At 40.9% G+C, this 17,848-nt stretch overlaps 2 protein-coding genes across 3 annotated transcripts; one reads left to right on the plus strand and one right to left on the minus strand.

The window, feature by feature from the left end:
• Positions 1-153: 153 nt before the first annotated feature.
• pdcd2l (programmed cell death 2-like) lies at positions 154-2,335 on the plus strand. The gene is made up of 2 exons (XM_055034762.1): positions 154-639; positions 800-2,335. The coding sequence occupies exons 1-2, from the start codon at positions 189-191 to the stop codon at positions 1,408-1,410; spliced, it is 1,062 nt and encodes a 353-aa protein (XP_054890737.1). The 5' UTR covers positions 154-188; the 3' UTR covers positions 1,411-2,335.
• A 72-nt stretch (positions 2,336-2,407) lies between these two features.
• Positions 2,408-17,308, minus strand: LOC129362891 (nuclear factor of activated T-cells, cytoplasmic 3-like). Of its 2 annotated transcripts, none has more exons than XM_055034699.1 (10): positions 16,944-17,308; positions 12,072-12,717; positions 9,275-9,673; positions 8,722-8,884; positions 7,355-7,554; positions 6,495-6,667; positions 5,540-5,680; positions 5,392-5,447; positions 4,483-5,152; positions 2,408-3,091 (listed from the first exon to the last, which is right to left on the minus strand). In XM_055034699.1, the coding sequence occupies exons 1-10, from the start codon at positions 17,014-17,016 to the stop codon at positions 2,955-2,957; spliced, it is 2,658 nt and encodes an 885-aa protein (XP_054890674.1). In that variant the 5' UTR covers positions 17,017-17,308; the 3' UTR covers positions 2,408-2,954. The 2 variants fall into 2 exon arrangements, with proteins under 2 accessions (XP_054890674.1, XP_054890683.1); XM_055034708.1 differs by lacking the exon at positions 2,408-3,091 and having other exon boundaries at positions 4,508-4,655; positions 4,747-5,152.
• Between the last annotated feature and the right edge of the window lie 540 nt (positions 17,309-17,848).

The following is a 17,848-nucleotide window of genomic DNA, read 5'->3' on the forward strand; positions in this document are numbered from 1 at the left end:
TCAAGTCCTAATACATCCATAAAGACAAGCTTTTATTTTTAATGATGTCAGTTTTGGTCTTTCTCAAACGGGCAGTTGTACTTTGTATTTTATTTTGGAAATGCTCTAACGGAACCGGTAGCGGTTTTGTTTTTTTCAGGTCCGGAAGGAACCTTTCTCCGCTCGAGGAAGGTTCCTACACTTGAGCCATGGCTGAGCAGCCGCTTCTTATCGGCCTCTGTGACGGAGAGCTGGACCCCAGGAAATACCGCTCCACATTTCTGACAAACAAAGTCGGGGGTAAACCGGACTGGTCGTCGGCTGTCACCCGGCAGTCGCCCTGCTGTCGTCTTTGTAGCGCCCCGCTAGCCCATGTGGTGCAGGTGTACTGCCCCCTCCAGGACTCTCCCTACCACCGGAACCTCCACCTGTTCGCCTGCTGCCAGCCTGGCTGCAGCGGGATGTCCGCCAGCTGGACGGTCCTCCGCTCCCAGTGTGCGGAGGCTCCCACGCAGTCCTCCACGCCACAGGTAGTTGTTCCGTCGGCCACAGATTGGTGTGAGTTCGCTGATGACTGGGGAATGGAGAGGGAGGAAGATGATCCTGGATGCAGGGGAGGTGATGATCATCAGAAACAGTCTGGAGATCTACCAACAGAAGGTAGGTGTTTAAAAATCATCAGCCAGTTGCCATCCTGTGGGAGAGGTGGTGGGGAGTTAAGATGCTCCTGTATTTCTCCATCTCGGCTCAGAGGGACATTTGGCATCTGGAAACCTGTCAGGTGTTGCAGACTCTAACTTTCACTCTGGTGTTTTATCAGTGAGTCCAGCAGTCTGCCCCATGGATGTCAGCTCCGGTCTTCAGCAACTCAGTCTGGTAGAATTTGAAGACGTCCCTGTCTTCCGTCCATTCTTCATCAGTGTGGTGGAGGAGTCAGAACTGTGTGAGGAGGACGATCAGCTGGAGCATGCGCAGGAGCTTCTGAGGGAGTATGAGAGGAGGGAGGGCGCAGCAGTGTGGGAGGCGGAGGAGGGAGGTGATGGTGGAGGAGAGATGTATGAAAAGGCTGGAGCCAGACACGGAGATGCTGTTTTCTTTAGGTTCATGAAGGCAGTTTCGTTGTGTCCGCAGCAGATCCTGCGCTACTGTCGCCACAGTAATCCACTCTTCATCTGCAAGCCGCCCTCCAAAGTGAGTCAGGCGGTTCCAGCATGCGGCTCCTGTGGAGAACCCAGGACCTTTGAGCTGCAGCTGATGCCTGCTCTGGTCAGTCTGCTGCAGAGGACAGACAGCAGCCCAGAGGACGAACTGGAATTTGGGACTGTGTTGGTTTATACTTGCACTAGCAGCTGCTGGGCTGCAGGAACAAACTGCCCAGTGGAGGAGTTCTGCTTTGTTCAGCCAGACCCAGATCAGCAGCTCTTTAAATGATGGAGATTATCAATCTAATCATCGCTTTTTACATTAAAAATGGATGAAAGAAGTATAAATAAACATCCACCCATCCATTATTATGCACACTTATTGTCCCTAGTGGGGTCAGCAGGGGTGTTGGTGCCTATTGAGAGGTGGGGTCACCCTGGACCGGTCACCAGTCCATCACAGATACATAAACATGGGAGGATATTCATATTCTTCCATTGTAACCCCATTTACAGTTTTTCTGCAAATGTCCTGTAGTAATCAGATTGGTTATGTTGATGCCAAGTGAGCGCCTGACAGGTCTACTTAAATCTGTCATGTACGTGATGCATTCACATTGATATGCATTCTCCCCTTTATCAAATAAATAAATTAATATTTGTTGACAGTGTTGGCACAATTATTAGCTCAGTCTTATTACCTTATATCAAATTGTCTTTTTTAAACTTTGCATCATGTTGTGTTATTTCCTCATCATAAACATACATGGAGTGTTGCTTTCATTCTTTCATGCATGTTTGAGAACTCGCCGCCTTCCACACGCAGCTCCTCCTCAGAGCTGCAGTTTCCAAGTTGAGCATCACAGAGCATCCTTCGTCCCGCCACTCAGCTCCTTCAAACTAGCAGCAGCAATTAGAAAATATCTGGTGGAACATCTGTTGACCGTATGATATGAACTATGAACTATCCAGGCCTCCAACAAACATTTGTACATGTGTATTATTGGAATGACTATATGCTAAATATGGAGAGTTGCCTAAAAATGATTTTGTCAAGATACCCACTTGCACACAAATAAAGTGGACAGAATGCACAGGACAAAGGGAAACACGGCGACTAACAAAACAGAAAATGAGCAGGAAAACGCAAAAGAGTTCTTAGCTAAAGCCAAATAATTACTTTTTTTAAAAAATTATATGTCAAAATCATATTTTGGACCAGGGTTTGGGCTCCACAAAGCCTGTCAGTTTTAAAAAGGTCATACAGAGAAACACGGGAACACAAGTTCATCTAAATATTCTCAGATAAGTATTCTTTATTTTTACTTCAACCTCAATATATTTCAGTGTCTTAAAAAGTCACACCACAGGAATTCAGGTTGAACATCATTAACATAAAGCAAGAAAAAAACAAAACAAAGCCTTAAAACGTTGCCATGGCAAAGCATTTCTGGATCACATCCAGGGATAAAAAAAAAAACCTTTAAGCTTACTGGCCCTGTCAAAAATCAAGAAATGTTTTTTTTTTTTTTGTGAATGCAACATTAAGTTGGTAATGGCAAAGGTATAATATGACTTTGAAATCAGATTACGGTTATTTTTTTTCCCCACTTTACAATTTCTCCAATACAGTCACAAGTAAAATCTTTGGTTTGACTGTGAGGTACAAGCTGCTTTTTTTCTAAGATTCCTGAGAAACACAAGGAACAGAATTCCAAAGAAAACAAGCTACAGATTCTTCAAAGGTTGCTGACGGGTTTTCAGGCACTTAATGATCAGTTTGGAGAACTTCGTGCAAACGGGAAAATCCAATTGAGGAACTGTCTTCTGAAACTACTGAGGGTCTCCATGGAAGGGCCCAGACGGGGTCCTGGACCTGGGCTCCCAGTTGTACTGCTGGATCTGGTCATGCTGGTCAGACTGCACACAACTGCTCAATGTCCCAATGTCTCTGTCGATAATCTCGTTCACTGCAAAACGAAACAAACATTGTCAAAATTCCAGACAAATTTAGAAATTATTTCTGAGGGATGGTAGCTGGCTGGTCTATGAAGTTAAAACCAAAAAATATATACAGACACATGTTGTGAAACTTCATGTAGAAAAAGGTTTGAGCTGTTTATCAGTTGGAATGTATCTATTATATCTACATATCTATTTATGTTACAGTAGTTCTGGTACTGAAAGCTCCCAGCGTGTCTCAGTGAATACTTGAGCTGCGTCCCAAAACAGAGACATGCAGCTGCTGAGATTCGTAGTCCGACTGAATGGCAGCTGGGAGCCGGGCTTACAGACGGGTCAGGAGGACAGCTGGTGCCAACCAGCACCGCAGCAACAGAACCCATCAGCATCATGCACAGCAGCAAATAGCAGACAGCTAATTTTAGCTCAGATCACTCAGAAATAACCAGCAATACGCATGCTTCAGGGAGCAGGCAGGAATAGAGTAACAGAAATATGAAACGTGCTATTTTTGAAATCCAATCTGATATCGTAGATCATTCCTCATTAGCCTACTTGAAAGTAGCATTTGTTTTCTTCCAGCAAGTGGATTAAAGTTTGACAAAATAATCTGTTCATGAGGAGAAATATTTAAGAAAATGAGGTCATTCAGTTTCTTCTCCCTCATTTTTCTGATGCAAGGAAATCTGATCTCACTACGCAGTCTGAAGCTCCATCTCAGAGATCACTCAATCCAAATTACCACATGAAACTCAGTGTGTCTCAATGTCACCTCTTTAGTTGGAAAGTTTTCAGCAATAATAGGAAAGATAAAGTAAGTCTGAGCCTCTGGTTAATGGAGCTAAATATCTCAAAGTCAACATAAATCTGACAGTAAAAATGATTTACTGTTTGTAAAGAGAGGCTGCAGTTCAGAGGATTACAGGCAGGTTCTGATCCTCACCCAAGAAACCAAGGGTTTGTTTCTGGATCAAATCGAGCTCGTAACTCAACAAATTAAAAAAGGAAAAAAATATACCAAACCTCAAACTCTCTTAGACTTCAAAAAGTATTTCTTTTATTTGGTGGGATTTTTGCAGGTTAACTGAAGTGGAGATTGCATTTTAAGAACAAATAGTTTTGATGCACATATATTCTGGTTCCAACTCAGCCAGTTTGTGTTGATTCTAATTAGAACCAGATTGGTCTAGTTAAAGCGACTGTTTACAGACAGCAAGCTGTTCAGGAAATGCCACGAACTGTGGTTTGGGAAGCAACAAAGCTTCACCCCCTAACTGTAATTTATTTTGAAGAGAAATTGTTGTAAAAGGTCAAACTAGTGAAAACTGATCAGATAAACTTTTACATAACTTGATAATAAATATTCTAGTGGTTGCTAGTGCTTTAATTTGCTTCTTACCGTCATCCAGTGTGATTTCCTGGAAGCCCAGGGATCCTAGAATAGGCTGCTCCTCTGGCTCTTGCTTGACACTCAGCACTTCTCCTGGGTTGTGCAGCTGGAACTCTTTGTGAGCATCCAGAGACTTTTTCAAAGTACTTGTGGAACTTTCAGATCGTTTCCTTGGAGGACCACTAGCAGAGGCATGATGAGAGAGGTTCAGAGTTTGGATGGGGGGAGAAGGTGCCTGTGCATCAATTGTGCCTATCTGCACTGATGTCAAACCTTGATTTGGAAGTGGAGTCATGATCTGACATGGTGCAGAAGACACTTGAGGAACCAATAATGATGCTTCAAGGGAAAGTGTGAAAGCAGGAGGATGCTGTAGATGAGAGGAGCTTTGGGAAGGAAGACCATGCAGTGGGAGATTGCATGGATCATAAGCTACATCTGGCCTGAGCACGGCATCATGGGAAGGTGACAGGGTGGGCTCTGGACAGAAGATGTGCTCAGACCCCCACAGCTCCTGTTTAACTGCAGGAGCAGCTTGACGGGGACCTCTGGTTCCAGGCAGGTAAGTGAAGCTCTGCATTAGGCTTCTTCTTCTCTTTCCATTTGAAACATAGAACTGGACTTGGACAGGAGACGCTGTCCTCTTAACATAAGGGGGGATCTCCACCGTGATCCTCGACTAAAGCAAAGACAAATAAATATGAGGTCCAAATTCAGGAGTCTCAATCATGTTCTACTGTGTTGAAGTCACTGTTCAGGTGTAATCAAAATAGTTCACTAGTCAGTGAATGTAGCACACGCTGTGTGGTACATTCATTACGTATATACTACAAATTCCTTTAAACCTTTTTATGGCCTTTAAATATCAATAAATATTCCTACTAATGCAGCTATCCAAATAAACTGTTTTGTACTTACTTCATTACTTTTGTCAGACAAAACTCTGGCATCTACTTCCCATTGTGTTCTTCCATCTAAAAGTTCAATGCATTTACAATGCTGATTAATGTTAGTGAAAAGAGACGTGATGAAAACACACTTGTTGATGAACATAAGAGGATCTTACCAGGCCCCTTCTCAACGAAAACAACTCTGGATTGTGCAGACATGTTTGTTCCTGTGATCAGCAGCTCTTCTCCTCCGTCCACAAAGCAGCTGGTAGGACAGAAACTCTCCACCTGAGGAAGTTCCTGACCTGATCGCTGGGCTGGAAAACAGCTCAGTTTAAGATTTCAGACGTTCCTGTGATCATCAGTAGTAAAAATAACAGCTGTGTTTTCTCAAAAAGCAAACTGTCCTCTAGAACCACTACTGTTGAACATCTGTGGAAATATGTCATTTATAACATATTCTGGTGTTACTTATAATAAGGATTTCTTTACTTATTATGCAAAGTATAGCATAATAATATATATGTTTAATACCAAACCAAAATGTTCATGTGCATTTGAAAACCAATATTTATATGCATTTTATCAACAGATATTGCATTGACTGTGTACCGCACATTGGTCCTCTATAAATAAATTTGGTTTGGTAAACAACTTTTTCTCTTACTGTGTGAGATTAAATTACACATAACTTGTCTTGTTTTAGCTGACTGCAGCTCAGATAAAACAGTCATTAGCAATTATTTTTACTTGCTAAATGCAAAACAAATGAGTTTGCTAGATATTTTTGTTAAGATACATTTTCTGGGGGAAATATAAACGTATAAAATGCATTTATCTCTAGAACACAATTATTTTCTGCCCAACAAAGAAAGCATGATGGCAGGACACTCCAGACAAAACCATCCATCGTCTGAGCTTTCCTAAACTATTCACTACATGAAAATCTTGGCCAATGTAAACTTCTCGATTTGAAGAAAGCATAAAAAAATCTCTCTTGTTCATCTGGTGTTTGGTAAAAGTAAATAATGTTGGTCCTTATAAAACAGGAACGTTTGATTTGATTGAATAGTTGATTGGGTACACTGCTTATCTGAATATCAGGTTTCAACTGCACTTTAATCCACTCACAGCATTCCACAGGAATAGATGCTGTCTGCAGCCAGAGCATCTGTCCGTCCTGCTGAGGCACGGCGACTCGAAATACAACTCGGACTCTCGTGTTCTTCCGTCCAATATCCGTCTCGCCTTTCTTTAGCTCAATATCAGCGTTCCGCAGCTTCAGGATACCAGCACAGTCAATGCTATATACAAAACAGAAATATAGTATATTCTTTCTTAATCTAAAGCAATTTTCTAACTTCAATTCTTAGGCATTCTATACTGATATTTTGGTGTTGCATACAGAGGTTGTGACAGACTTTTTTGTTGTCCATCAGCCCCAGCCCCCTCCATTAACCAGAGGCTCAGAATGTGAGCAGTGCTTGATGCAAACTGCAACCCTCCCCCCACCACATCCTCTCAGTGAACAACTTACAGAAGGGCTGGCCAGTAGGGTGGGGTGGTTCGCCCAGGTCACCAAACAGACTGGGACCGCCTATGGCTGCATGTGCATTATGTAAATCATCTTTTATTAAACAACATCATGTATTTAACTAGTATATTTTGATATGGTGCACAGCTACCATCAATTTCTGATGGCACAACTCCAACAACTATTGCTAAAGAGAATATTTAACTTTAAAAAAATAATTTACTCAAGCTTACATACACTTTACTAAAATGTAACTGCAGGTCATAATCATCAAAGTCATGGTTTACAACAGATACAATAACAGCATGCATCAGTGCAAAGTTTTTCCTGAAACATTTTGGTAAGGAATCATTAATATCAAGTGCAAAAATATGTTTTAGGGTTTGAAGTTGACCTAAAAAGAGACCCCCCGCTGACCCCCCACTAAATCCCAGTATGGCGAGGTCGCCTCCAATACCTGGCAGACATGTTGCTTTCTGGAAGCAAAGGGATCTCCAGGACTTTGGTGCCACTCATTATTTTCTCTTGGCAGACGGTGTTGACTGTCTTTCCTGTGACTCGGTGGACCTGGTAGAAGGAGTGAGGACGAAGGTATCTGTCATCTGCAGTACCAATGAAAACCAGCAGGTGGACTGGTTGCTCGCTGTATCCAATCAACTACAAAGAGAAAGAAATCAGATAAATAACTGGGAAACAATCATTTTTGCACAGATGGCAGGGAAATAGAATGTATTATTAACGTTTTTAGGGATTTTGTTAAACGCCTACTTTTCAGAAATGTCTAGTTCTATCACAAAAGCTCAACATGCTACGAAACTGATTTGAACAGGCTATATGTTTCCAAATTTAGTTTGGAAGTATATCTTTAAAAAATGATAGATGTAGCATAAAAACATAGTTAAAGAAAGTTCCTATTTGGTCAGTGGGATGAAAATTCCATTTGTGGTACACCAAAAGTTTAATGGAAGTTGGATTAGTGAAAACTTTAAGCAGAGCTGTAATCATTGGTAACTAGGTCTAGTGTTCAAATGAAGGTGATGAAAAGAGGCACACACGTCCTCTTTCCATCACCTTGCAGTGTTTTCATCTAAGAAAATCGAAGCGAACAATATTCAATAGGTGTTTTATTTGTTTATTTAACAGGTATTTTCAGGAGAAAAAGAGAGATGGAACCTGCTATTTTGTTTAAGCAGGCAAACTTTTGGTCAAGTTGAAAAAGATGCAGTTAGCCACTTTTCTGTCACTCAACATTCTTTAAAGCCAAGATAAGAAATATGTTGGCTTTAAAATATTCTGTACTTTAAAACATATTTTAAAATATTCTTTAAATTATTGAAGAATATTATCTATAAATGCAGAGGAAGCCATGGAGTCAAAAATGTAAATGTACTGCTACATGTCCTGTTTTGGTACCAAAATACATTTTTAATGCAACTTCAAAAATAACTTTTCTCACAAAGAAATGGGTCTGTTTTGTAGGGAAATTAGATCAGCCACTTAGAATAAAGTATGTCCACTACTCAATCCCCTCATGTATATCGCATAATACATTTATTTTCTTTGCCAATTTGATGCTCAGATTGAACGTTTAGATGTATTCCTTCTCCAACACACCTGGATCAACTGAATGGCTCACCATTCTGAATGGCTCCACTGCAGAGTGGAGTTTCTGCTGGTGAGAGAAGACACCTTTTTGACTTGGTGTGTTGGAGCAGGGATGCACGTAAAGGTTGCAGGGCAGTAGCTCTCGAGGATTGGACTTAATCACACCTGAATGGGGCTGTCAAATCCTACTGAACAAAAAAGTGACAAGAAAATATATACTTTAACAACAGGATGTCCTCCAGCAGTTGCCTTGATGGATCCTCTGCTGCCTTCTGTCTCATAATGTGCTCTGTGAAAGGACCTCGGCTGGACCTCCAACTTCAACTCAATGAGAGCATACTGGTTGGGCAGAGGCCAGTCCAGTGGAGGGGGCGATAAGGCCCTGGAGAAAAGACACATAGAAGAATCTGATTGTTTGAAATATCTAACTTTCTCATAAAAAAAAGCCAAAATAATGGGACTGCTACAGCCTAATAAACCATTGTTCAAAGTTTCTCCAGAATCCTCTGCCTCACTGGAAAATGGACTTTCACACCAACGAGGTGCTAATAATGACTAGTAATGAGTAATTTGTTCTTTAAGTAGCACTCTTACCGATAAGCCAACAATAATTGGCTCAATTGGATCTTATTTCCCTCCAATGATGTCTTTTATTCACTATAAAAAAAAAACAATAATTCTAAAAGTAAATTGCTCTGCTCTCTGCTCTTAGCCTTTCTGGGAAAAGAAAAGAAGGAAGGAGAAATCAGATTTGCAAATCATTCTCTCTAACCTGAACAACGGGGCATTTCCAGGTTTAGGTTTATTCCAGCTGTAGTGGGAAGGCACTTGAAGGTAAAGCTCGGCAAGGTCGGGTTTTTCTTGGACCTCCTCGCTAAAAGAATCCTGGTAGGTGTCCAGACCAGGCTCTCCCTGACCGACCAAGAGGCCAAGGTGGCTACCAGTTGTCCTCCTGGTTTTGGAAGGAACGTCCAGCTCCTGGCATCCAGAAATGAGGAGTGAGCCAAGGGCAGAGGCGGGGCTTCCTACCCATGTGTCATCAGTCACACTACCCCTTGGAGAAGTGCCTGGAGTGGGGCTTGGTGAGTGATGAGGAGAGGGTGAGCGAGCATGGGGCTCTGCACCAGAGTGGCGTCTCTTTCCACAAGGGGATGTTGGTCTGGATGATGGCCTGTGAAAGGAAATTTATTATTTACCAAATTTTAAAGCTCTCACAGGATTTCTGTTTGAGAGAGGTATTTTTTAAATAGTTGAATACATTTTTTATCCAGGCATAAATAGTGATGCTGGTTCAAAATAAATGTGTGGATCATTGGTGTGATTCATGTTATAAAGCATGGGTCTTAATAAATTGTAAAGGAAAGTCAGAAGTTCAAAATGGAAGCAGTCAATCCATCAACAACATTAATAACTATCCAATCTAACCTGGCTTATGTGACATGAAAGAATCTCAAATCACACTCCTCAATAAAGAGAAAATTCAAAATAAATCCAGAAGGATATAAAAGACTCGTTGTCTCTTATTGCTGAGATTTTATCTCAGCTTTTAAGATCAGATTTAAGCCCAACGGTGCCCAAAGTTGGCCCCCAAGCGCCAGCATCCTGCATGTTTCAGTTCTTAGGCCCTCTACTGAGCCATCATTTGATCCAGGGGCATTAAACCAAGGAGAGAACTAAAACATGCAGGATGCCGGCCCTTGGGGCCAACTTTGGGCACCGCTGTTTAAGACCTGACATAATTTGTATTTGGAAGTTAATTCTGACAGATGAGGCACAACCTTTAAGTTGGGAGGAAATTATTTTTCAAATCTCACAATTAACTGTAGTAATTGCAGCTGCCTCAGTTCCTTGATATGTTTATTCTTGACTTGGGAGTTTAACGTGTAAGAATAAGCCCTTCCAAAATGAACAGATTCACTTCCGATGTGGGATGTAAACGTATACGGCATATTAGCGAGTGCAGTGGTTCTGAACCTGTTTCGAAGTACCGATCCCACTAGTTTCAGATGCACATTTCACTGAACCCTTCTTTAGTGATAACTAAAAAAGAATTTATTTTCCAAATTCAAGACATACGTATATGCTTTTGTTTACTGGTGCACAAAATGAGCCGTGCATGAACATCACCTTGCTCAAAGAACAAAACCAACACAGAGCATGAACTCACAACAAATTACAGTATTACTTTATTCTGGCTACGAAGAATATGGTCCACTGTATTGAAAGCTGACGGATGCTGGTAATTCCCTCCTCAGGCGGATCACCTGCCCTGCATGTTTTAGGTGATCCCCTTCTGCCATACACCTGGATTGAATCTGTGGGTGATTAACAGGTCATGCAATCGTTTGGATCAGCTGTTCTGAAATAAAGACACTTCTAAAACATGCAGAGCAAGTGGGGAGCTGAGGACTGGAATTGAGAAGCACTGACCTAATGTGACACTGGACATATAATGGTGCGTTCACACCAAATGCGTTTTGAGCATGAGGCGCGTCTGGTTTGCATTCAAAGTCTATGTGGAGGCGCATCGAGAGTCTAGTGCGGCGCAATTTGAACCATTTTTTTAGCATTTGACACGTCGAGCACATCCAACACTCCACATAGACTTTGAATGTGAACCAGACTTTCCTGACGCTCAAAACGTGTTTGATGTGAATGGACCAGTAGAATGTTCAGTTCCACTGGTAACAATGACATCAGCAGTGATGTCATCACTGTTTGATGCATCAAATGAATCTCTCTCCTGAGTGAAGCACACAGGCTGTTTTCACAGACCTGTTCCTGTTTCAGACTTTGAAGTTCTAAGTTATGAATCTTCTACAGGAGCATTGTTACAAGTATTTGAAGGCAGAATCAGCCCAGTACAGGTTCACATTCTCAGGTGAGACAAACTCACCTGGTATAAAGTTAATTTTTTGTTACTGGAATTACACCGAAGATAAATTAGTTTAATCAAAGGACATAATGAATATGTGAGCATGTACGGCCAAGCGGGGCGTGTCATCACGACTTTACACAAGTGTGTCTTACCTGAGGCAGAGGATCTGCTGAACCCTGAGACCGACTCATCGAAACCGTAGGGTTCAATCAACCCAGGTAAAGAACCACTGAACTAGTGTTAATATTTATACATATCAGATGTTCCAGTGTGTTGCGCAGTGTATCTGCTAACTTAGGAAAGTCAAATTTAATACTTTTTAAAACATCTTGTAAAAGCCACTTTGATCAAATTTAAGACAACCTTTTACTAGGGAGCCAATTATATTTCACATAGAATTGGTCAAATTTTTTGTGGAAAGCTTTTTTTTGAAAACTTGAATCAAATCATTCTTTGTATTTTAAAAAACTGTATTTTGTTAAATACTTTTTAGACAGTGCATCATGAAGAACACTTCTGGTAATAAATAAAAAACTATTTAATACAGTTGTTTGGAAAGAAAAACAACTCACAATGCATTAAATTTACCCTTACCCAAGAAGAACAGAGAGGGTAATTATGCATACTGCCTGAAAAAGTTGCTGAAAACGAGACACAAATGGATCTCCATATGGAGGTGAAGCTGACTGACCTGGAGGCGGTCCGGCGGCTCAACCAGTTCTCCTCTGTGACACTGGTGCGTGGGGAGTGACAAGGTGACTGTCGGGGTGATTGATAGGGTGACAACACTGTATTGAAAGCTGACGGATGCTGGTACTTCTGCTGCCAGAGCTCCACCCCAAAAGCTCCACCCCGGCAGCCAGGTGACCCCAGAACTAGGAGTGCAGGATCTTGTAACTCTCCCTCCACATCATCATAACCATGGGAGAATGATTCACAGGATGACAGGTCAGATATCCAGCTTCTAGAGGAGAGGCTGCTGCAGGGACTCGGGCTGAGCGCCGCTTCACGATAGCAGGCATCCAGAGGCAAGAAGAGCTGATCTCTGGTCCACAGTGGCTCAGGAAAACCTCCATCTGCACCACCCAATGGCAACAAATCCAGGTCATTGCCAGGCTCTATATGATTATGAGCAATGGAAGTGATTTCGATGCTTGGGCAATCAAACGCCCTGAAGTTCTGCTGGAGGTCACAATAGGGTCCGCGAGAAACACCGTCATCATGATCGTAGTCAACTGTGCCAGGTAAACATGGAAGGTGGCTCTGCAGCTCTGCACTACACAGCTGCTCAGTGAGAGCCTGAGTGGAGGAAGACGTCTTCACATCCAGAGCTAAAGCTGTGAAATAGGACAAATTACAATCAGATGTTCAAAAATAATGAATCTCAAAATGAAATCAAGTGTTGTAGAAAGTATTGCTACCTCAATTTTTTTTATATGTTTATTCTTGGATTGGATGTTTAATGTGTTAATCTCAAATAATTAAGTATAACCTCTTCAAAAACTAACATTCACTCCCACCGTGGGATGTACATCCAGGTTCTGATTAACCTTGACAAAGGTCAAGGATTTTTTACCATGACACATAATCAATACTGATTTTCTAGAATTATATTTTATTAATGGATCATTCAGGACCTTCATTGTTCCAACAGACTTTTCCTTCCCACTTAAGAAATATATACTCAAAGAATTTTCACATTTTCAATGAGTCTGTAAGAAAATCAGATGCAGTTGCTTAAAATTATCCACACTCCCAAAAGCCTAAGAACTCAATCTGATGATGAAAAAATGTAATGCATTGCTTTTTCTTGCAATTATTGATTTCAAGTTTGGGAACATCTTCATAGTTGGATGTTGTCTAATAAATATACCAGCTTTGTCTGAATGCTGTGGTGTTCTGGTAGGTATTTTTAAAACAGTCTCTCACACACACACACACACACACATGCACGCACGCACACACACACACACACACACACACACACCACAAAATGTATGCAAAATATGTGTATATGCAAAAAAAGGTGTTAAGGCACCAACTGTGATCTGCTTCACCAGCTCCACTGCCTCACGTATAACTGTCACTTTACAGGCTAAAATAAGCCCGGTATGGAGCAGCAGCCATCCTCCTGTTGGGTCGGTGTTCCTCGGTTCTGGTCCTCAGGGGCCCCTGCCCTGCATGTGGAGATGCTTCCCTTCTGTCACACTGATGACTTGAATCATAAAGTGATTAAAAGGCTTCTTCCATTTTTTAAAATCAGAAGTTCTGGAACAAAGACATATCTAAAATTTGCAGGGCAGAGGTCCCTGAGGTCCAGAATTGAGAACCACGAACCATGTTTTATATGTTATGTGAAACAGAAGGAGAAAAACAGCAGTGGGAGGTAACAGCCTAAACCAGGTGGGTGCCACAAAGCAGTTAGAAAACCAGGAAGTAAAACCAGCCAGCAGACACATGGTGGGTGTCACACTGGGACTGCAGAGAACCTGAAAAACAGGCAGGCGAGAGACAGACGGGCTCCTCCTGGCTTTATTGACTCATCTACTTTTTAGTTCATCCAGTCACCTGAATCGTTAGAAGAGTAGAATAAGAAATGCTCCTTTGTATAATAACGTCTTATAAAATTTTGAATTGTACTTTTGTCTGACAGACAGACAGATAGTAGTTAACAGTGTTGTGTTGCAGTGGAAAATGCCCAGGATGTGAACACTGAGACCTGTGGCTGCCTGTCATAGTCCAAATATATGTACATCAGGTTAACTTCAAATATTAAAAGAAAGCATTTTCAACATATCTTATCTTTGCTGGTTTATTTATTATTTCATTTACTGAATTTTGCTTTATTTACAAAAGATTTTTTCTAAAGTAACAAACTACTTGTGTGATGGCGTATAATGGTGTTCACTGAAACCTGGCTCACAGAGCATGATGACGATGAAGGCCTGTCAGTAAATGATGTCAACACATCATTAAGTACTATTTATGATATCATGCAGAGACTTCAATTTATTTCTTTTGACATGTCAAGGTTTGCATTTTGGGATTTTAAACATGTTTCCCTCAAAAAGGAGCTCTGCGGTTTTGCCCAGGATATATTGTGTCCCACCAGGTGGGGCAAGAGGCAGATAGGGTGCTGTGGTGGAGCTGGAGTAAAGCACAACATGTATGGATGACTTAGTCTTTCACACAGACGTCACAGGTTCGAGACCTGGCCTGATGGCCTTTGTTGCATTTCTTCTCCCTCTTTTATTACCTACTTTCCTGCCTTATCACACTCAAATAAAGGCTGCTTGAGCCAAACAAAATGTGTTTTTTTTAACAGAGGCACACAAAGTTTTCCTCCTACCTCCTCTGGGAGATGGTGATCAAAACTTCTTTCACCAGTTACAAAGTCGACCTTCTATCACCTGAAGGATGGTTCCTGGATTGAAGGACTACTGTCCCAGCAAGATCTAGAGAAACTCATCCATGTATTTATCTTCAGTCTAATTAAGAAAGTTAATCATAGTTTTTGCTCTGTGCAAAAAAAAAAAAAAAAGTTGCTGTCCTATCAAAAATGGCATTGAGTATTTTTCTTAGGGTCAGTATCAATTTTGAAATTTTTGTTTTGTATCAATGCCAGCAACACCATAGGTAGATCATCACCAGATCAACTTGACACATTACATTCCATTCACAACCAACTGTACAAGACTCAAATAATCAAAACTGTCAGGACAATTTGCTTGTAATGATGAAAGCAGATTCTCGGCATCCCTTTCACAATGGAGACTTTTACAACACACTTTTGTAATATAATCCAGTCATTCTGCAGAAATTCCTCAAGCATATTGCCACCAGTTTCAGTCTCATGTTAACAACAATTGTAGCCTGAGTGCATCATGTCAATCATAATTGGCGATGTCATGTAACCACATCGACCAGAGCTCTAGACCAACTTGTTGCACTTGGTGCACCTAAATTTTTGACCATATTGCATTTCACATCACAGTTTTACAACTTCTCTTTTATTTCTTAAACTCTATCCATTAAGGCAACATAGACTTTATAAATGTTTAATTAACAAGCAAGTAAACAAAGTTATTTCTTTGAAGCAGTTCAGCAAGCTGAAATTTAAACTTAAAAATCTCCAATGCAAAACAAATTAAAAGAAATTTTTTTTTTACTACATTCGAGTCCTTTTCCATATGAGTTCAGACTTGAACTTAGTGAAGGGAACTTTATCTTTTGCAAATATTGCCTGCCACTTAAATCTAGACCATCATCTTGGTCTTGTCTGATGATCTGTCTACTCACGCTTGTTTCTTTTTAGCAGAATTTTGGTAGTGCATTTCCCACAGTATGTAATGTGTTTTATAGATCCATTGTGTTTTCTTGACATTTCAATTAGAAATGTATTAGAATCAGTCACAAATTGCACAACAACCAAGGTATTTGTCCCAGAAAAATAAAAGTTTCTTTTGAATAGGAGGTGTGCACAGGACAGAAAGAGTGGATCTATTCCATCCATCCAGTGGCTCAGTGGCTATGCTAACTAGCCTGAGGATTCACAGCATAGCAGAGAGCAAGGGGAGGTTGTGAGCAGCACCTACACAAGCATGAGGGACAACACAAAAATGCTCCTCCTGACTTTAATTGTTGGTTTCTGACTGAGTTGAGTCTGTCTGTAGTTAGCACTGGGAGAACTGGCAGAATGCAGAGGTGCTCAATTTCTCTCACAGAATATCTGTCTCATATGTGTTTAAGGAATATGTAAAAAAAATAATTAATAAAAGTTGCGTACACCAGTTTTACTGTAGCAGTATTTTCGTGGCAAAAATATTTCAAATAAACACTTCGACAGTGATATCCAAGCCTTCTTTTTAGGTTCCGGGTTGTTTAAGTATTTTTGAGTTTGATTTATTCTACTTTGATTATTCTGTGTCCTTTTGCCTTTTGTTCAGATCAGCCCTGTTTCTGTTTTACTTTAGCTCAGTCCTTAATATTTCCACTTATGTTAATTACTTTTTTCAAATTATTCTCCATTACTATTATGTTTCTTTAGTTCAGTCACTCTTTAGTATTGGAATTACTTCCTCATTCCCAGTGTCCTCTCTGTCTCCTCAGTCTGCTTCCTGCTCTCCCCTCACACTTTCAACTCATTCACTCCTCAGCCTAGGTCTTTGCATGCTCATCAATATTTAAGCACCTCATCCTCAGTCACTCCTCGTCGAATTCTCTGCTCCACTCCTGTCACTTCCCTGCACTCTGCCGGTGTTCTCCTAGCATGTTTGTTTGTCTGGATTTATGGTTTTTATTCTTCATTTTTATTGTTAAAGCTTCACTTCATTCAACGTATTTTCTCAGGCAGGCCTGATGCAATTTGGTCCATCGCCTGACATCAGGACAGCTTTCAAAACGTTCTCAAATTGGTAAAGTTCAGAACATTGGTTTAGAACCCCCCATTTGGTTTTACTTTTATTTTGAAGGACTAAATTGTCGACTTCTGGTTTAACTCTCTCCATCTCTTGAACTTGACAAGAGTTTTCGCTAACTAACTACTCGATAAAATGACACGTACCTGTTGAGTGTTTACCGTGTTCCTCAAACAGCAGTCTGAAGTCCAGCTCTTCAGAAGACTTTGTTGTGGACATTGAGCCACGAGCCGATCAAACGTCTATGCATGTAGCCTATAAATAGCGCTGTCTTTAAAACGGACCTTTCTTGCTCCCTGTTTTATCCGATAGAAAGCAGAACTCCGTGTCGACTCCGCTAACAACACGGAAATTCTAACCGGAAAGTAGTTCACCGAGACAAGTAATGAGTAATTACACATCCGGACAACGCTGTAATTCAGTAAAATCTCATTGTTGAGCTAACTTGTTCACTGCGTTTCTGCTCGGCTGCAGCGAGTTTTACTCCGCTTCAGCTTGATCCTTGTGCTGCCTTCACGTGCCCTCGTAAACTTTGCGACTTTTGAAACGGATGCGACAAGGTGGGCAAGAGGACGTCTTCAAATAAATAACATTGTTCTCTCTAGAGCTGTGGATAAGTTCACTTTCATAATCCTTTTGATAAAGAATGCATACATTGGTTGACAACTTCAGCGGTGAAGTAATCAACCAGACTTGATAACTTTTACATTTTTTAGAATTTGCTTTTCTTTACAATGCATTTCCTTTGTGATCAAATTAAGAGCTGGCTGTAATTGTTTTTTGTGGAATATCAAATGTTTTACATGCACAAGATGCTACTATTTCATACTAAAACACTTCTGATAAAGGATTAAATAAGCATTAAGTTGAAAACACTAGATACATTAATCAGCTACATGCATACTTCCTCTTGTGGCCGCAAGACACTTGCTTCCTGTGAGAGATTAGCTACAAATTATCAGTCAGCATGTTTCATCATGTTTCTTATGCAACAAGAAGGCCGAAATTCAACCAGATAACAAACACTTGCACATACTTTGCTGAAAAGGTC

This window comes from Poeciliopsis prolifica, unplaced genomic scaffold (assembly GCF_027474105.1).
Source record: "Poeciliopsis prolifica strain line A6 unplaced genomic scaffold, Auburn_PproV2 SCAFFOLD001, whole genome shotgun sequence".
Classification (NCBI taxonomy): Eukaryota; Metazoa; Chordata; class Actinopteri; order Cyprinodontiformes; family Poeciliidae; genus Poeciliopsis; species Poeciliopsis prolifica.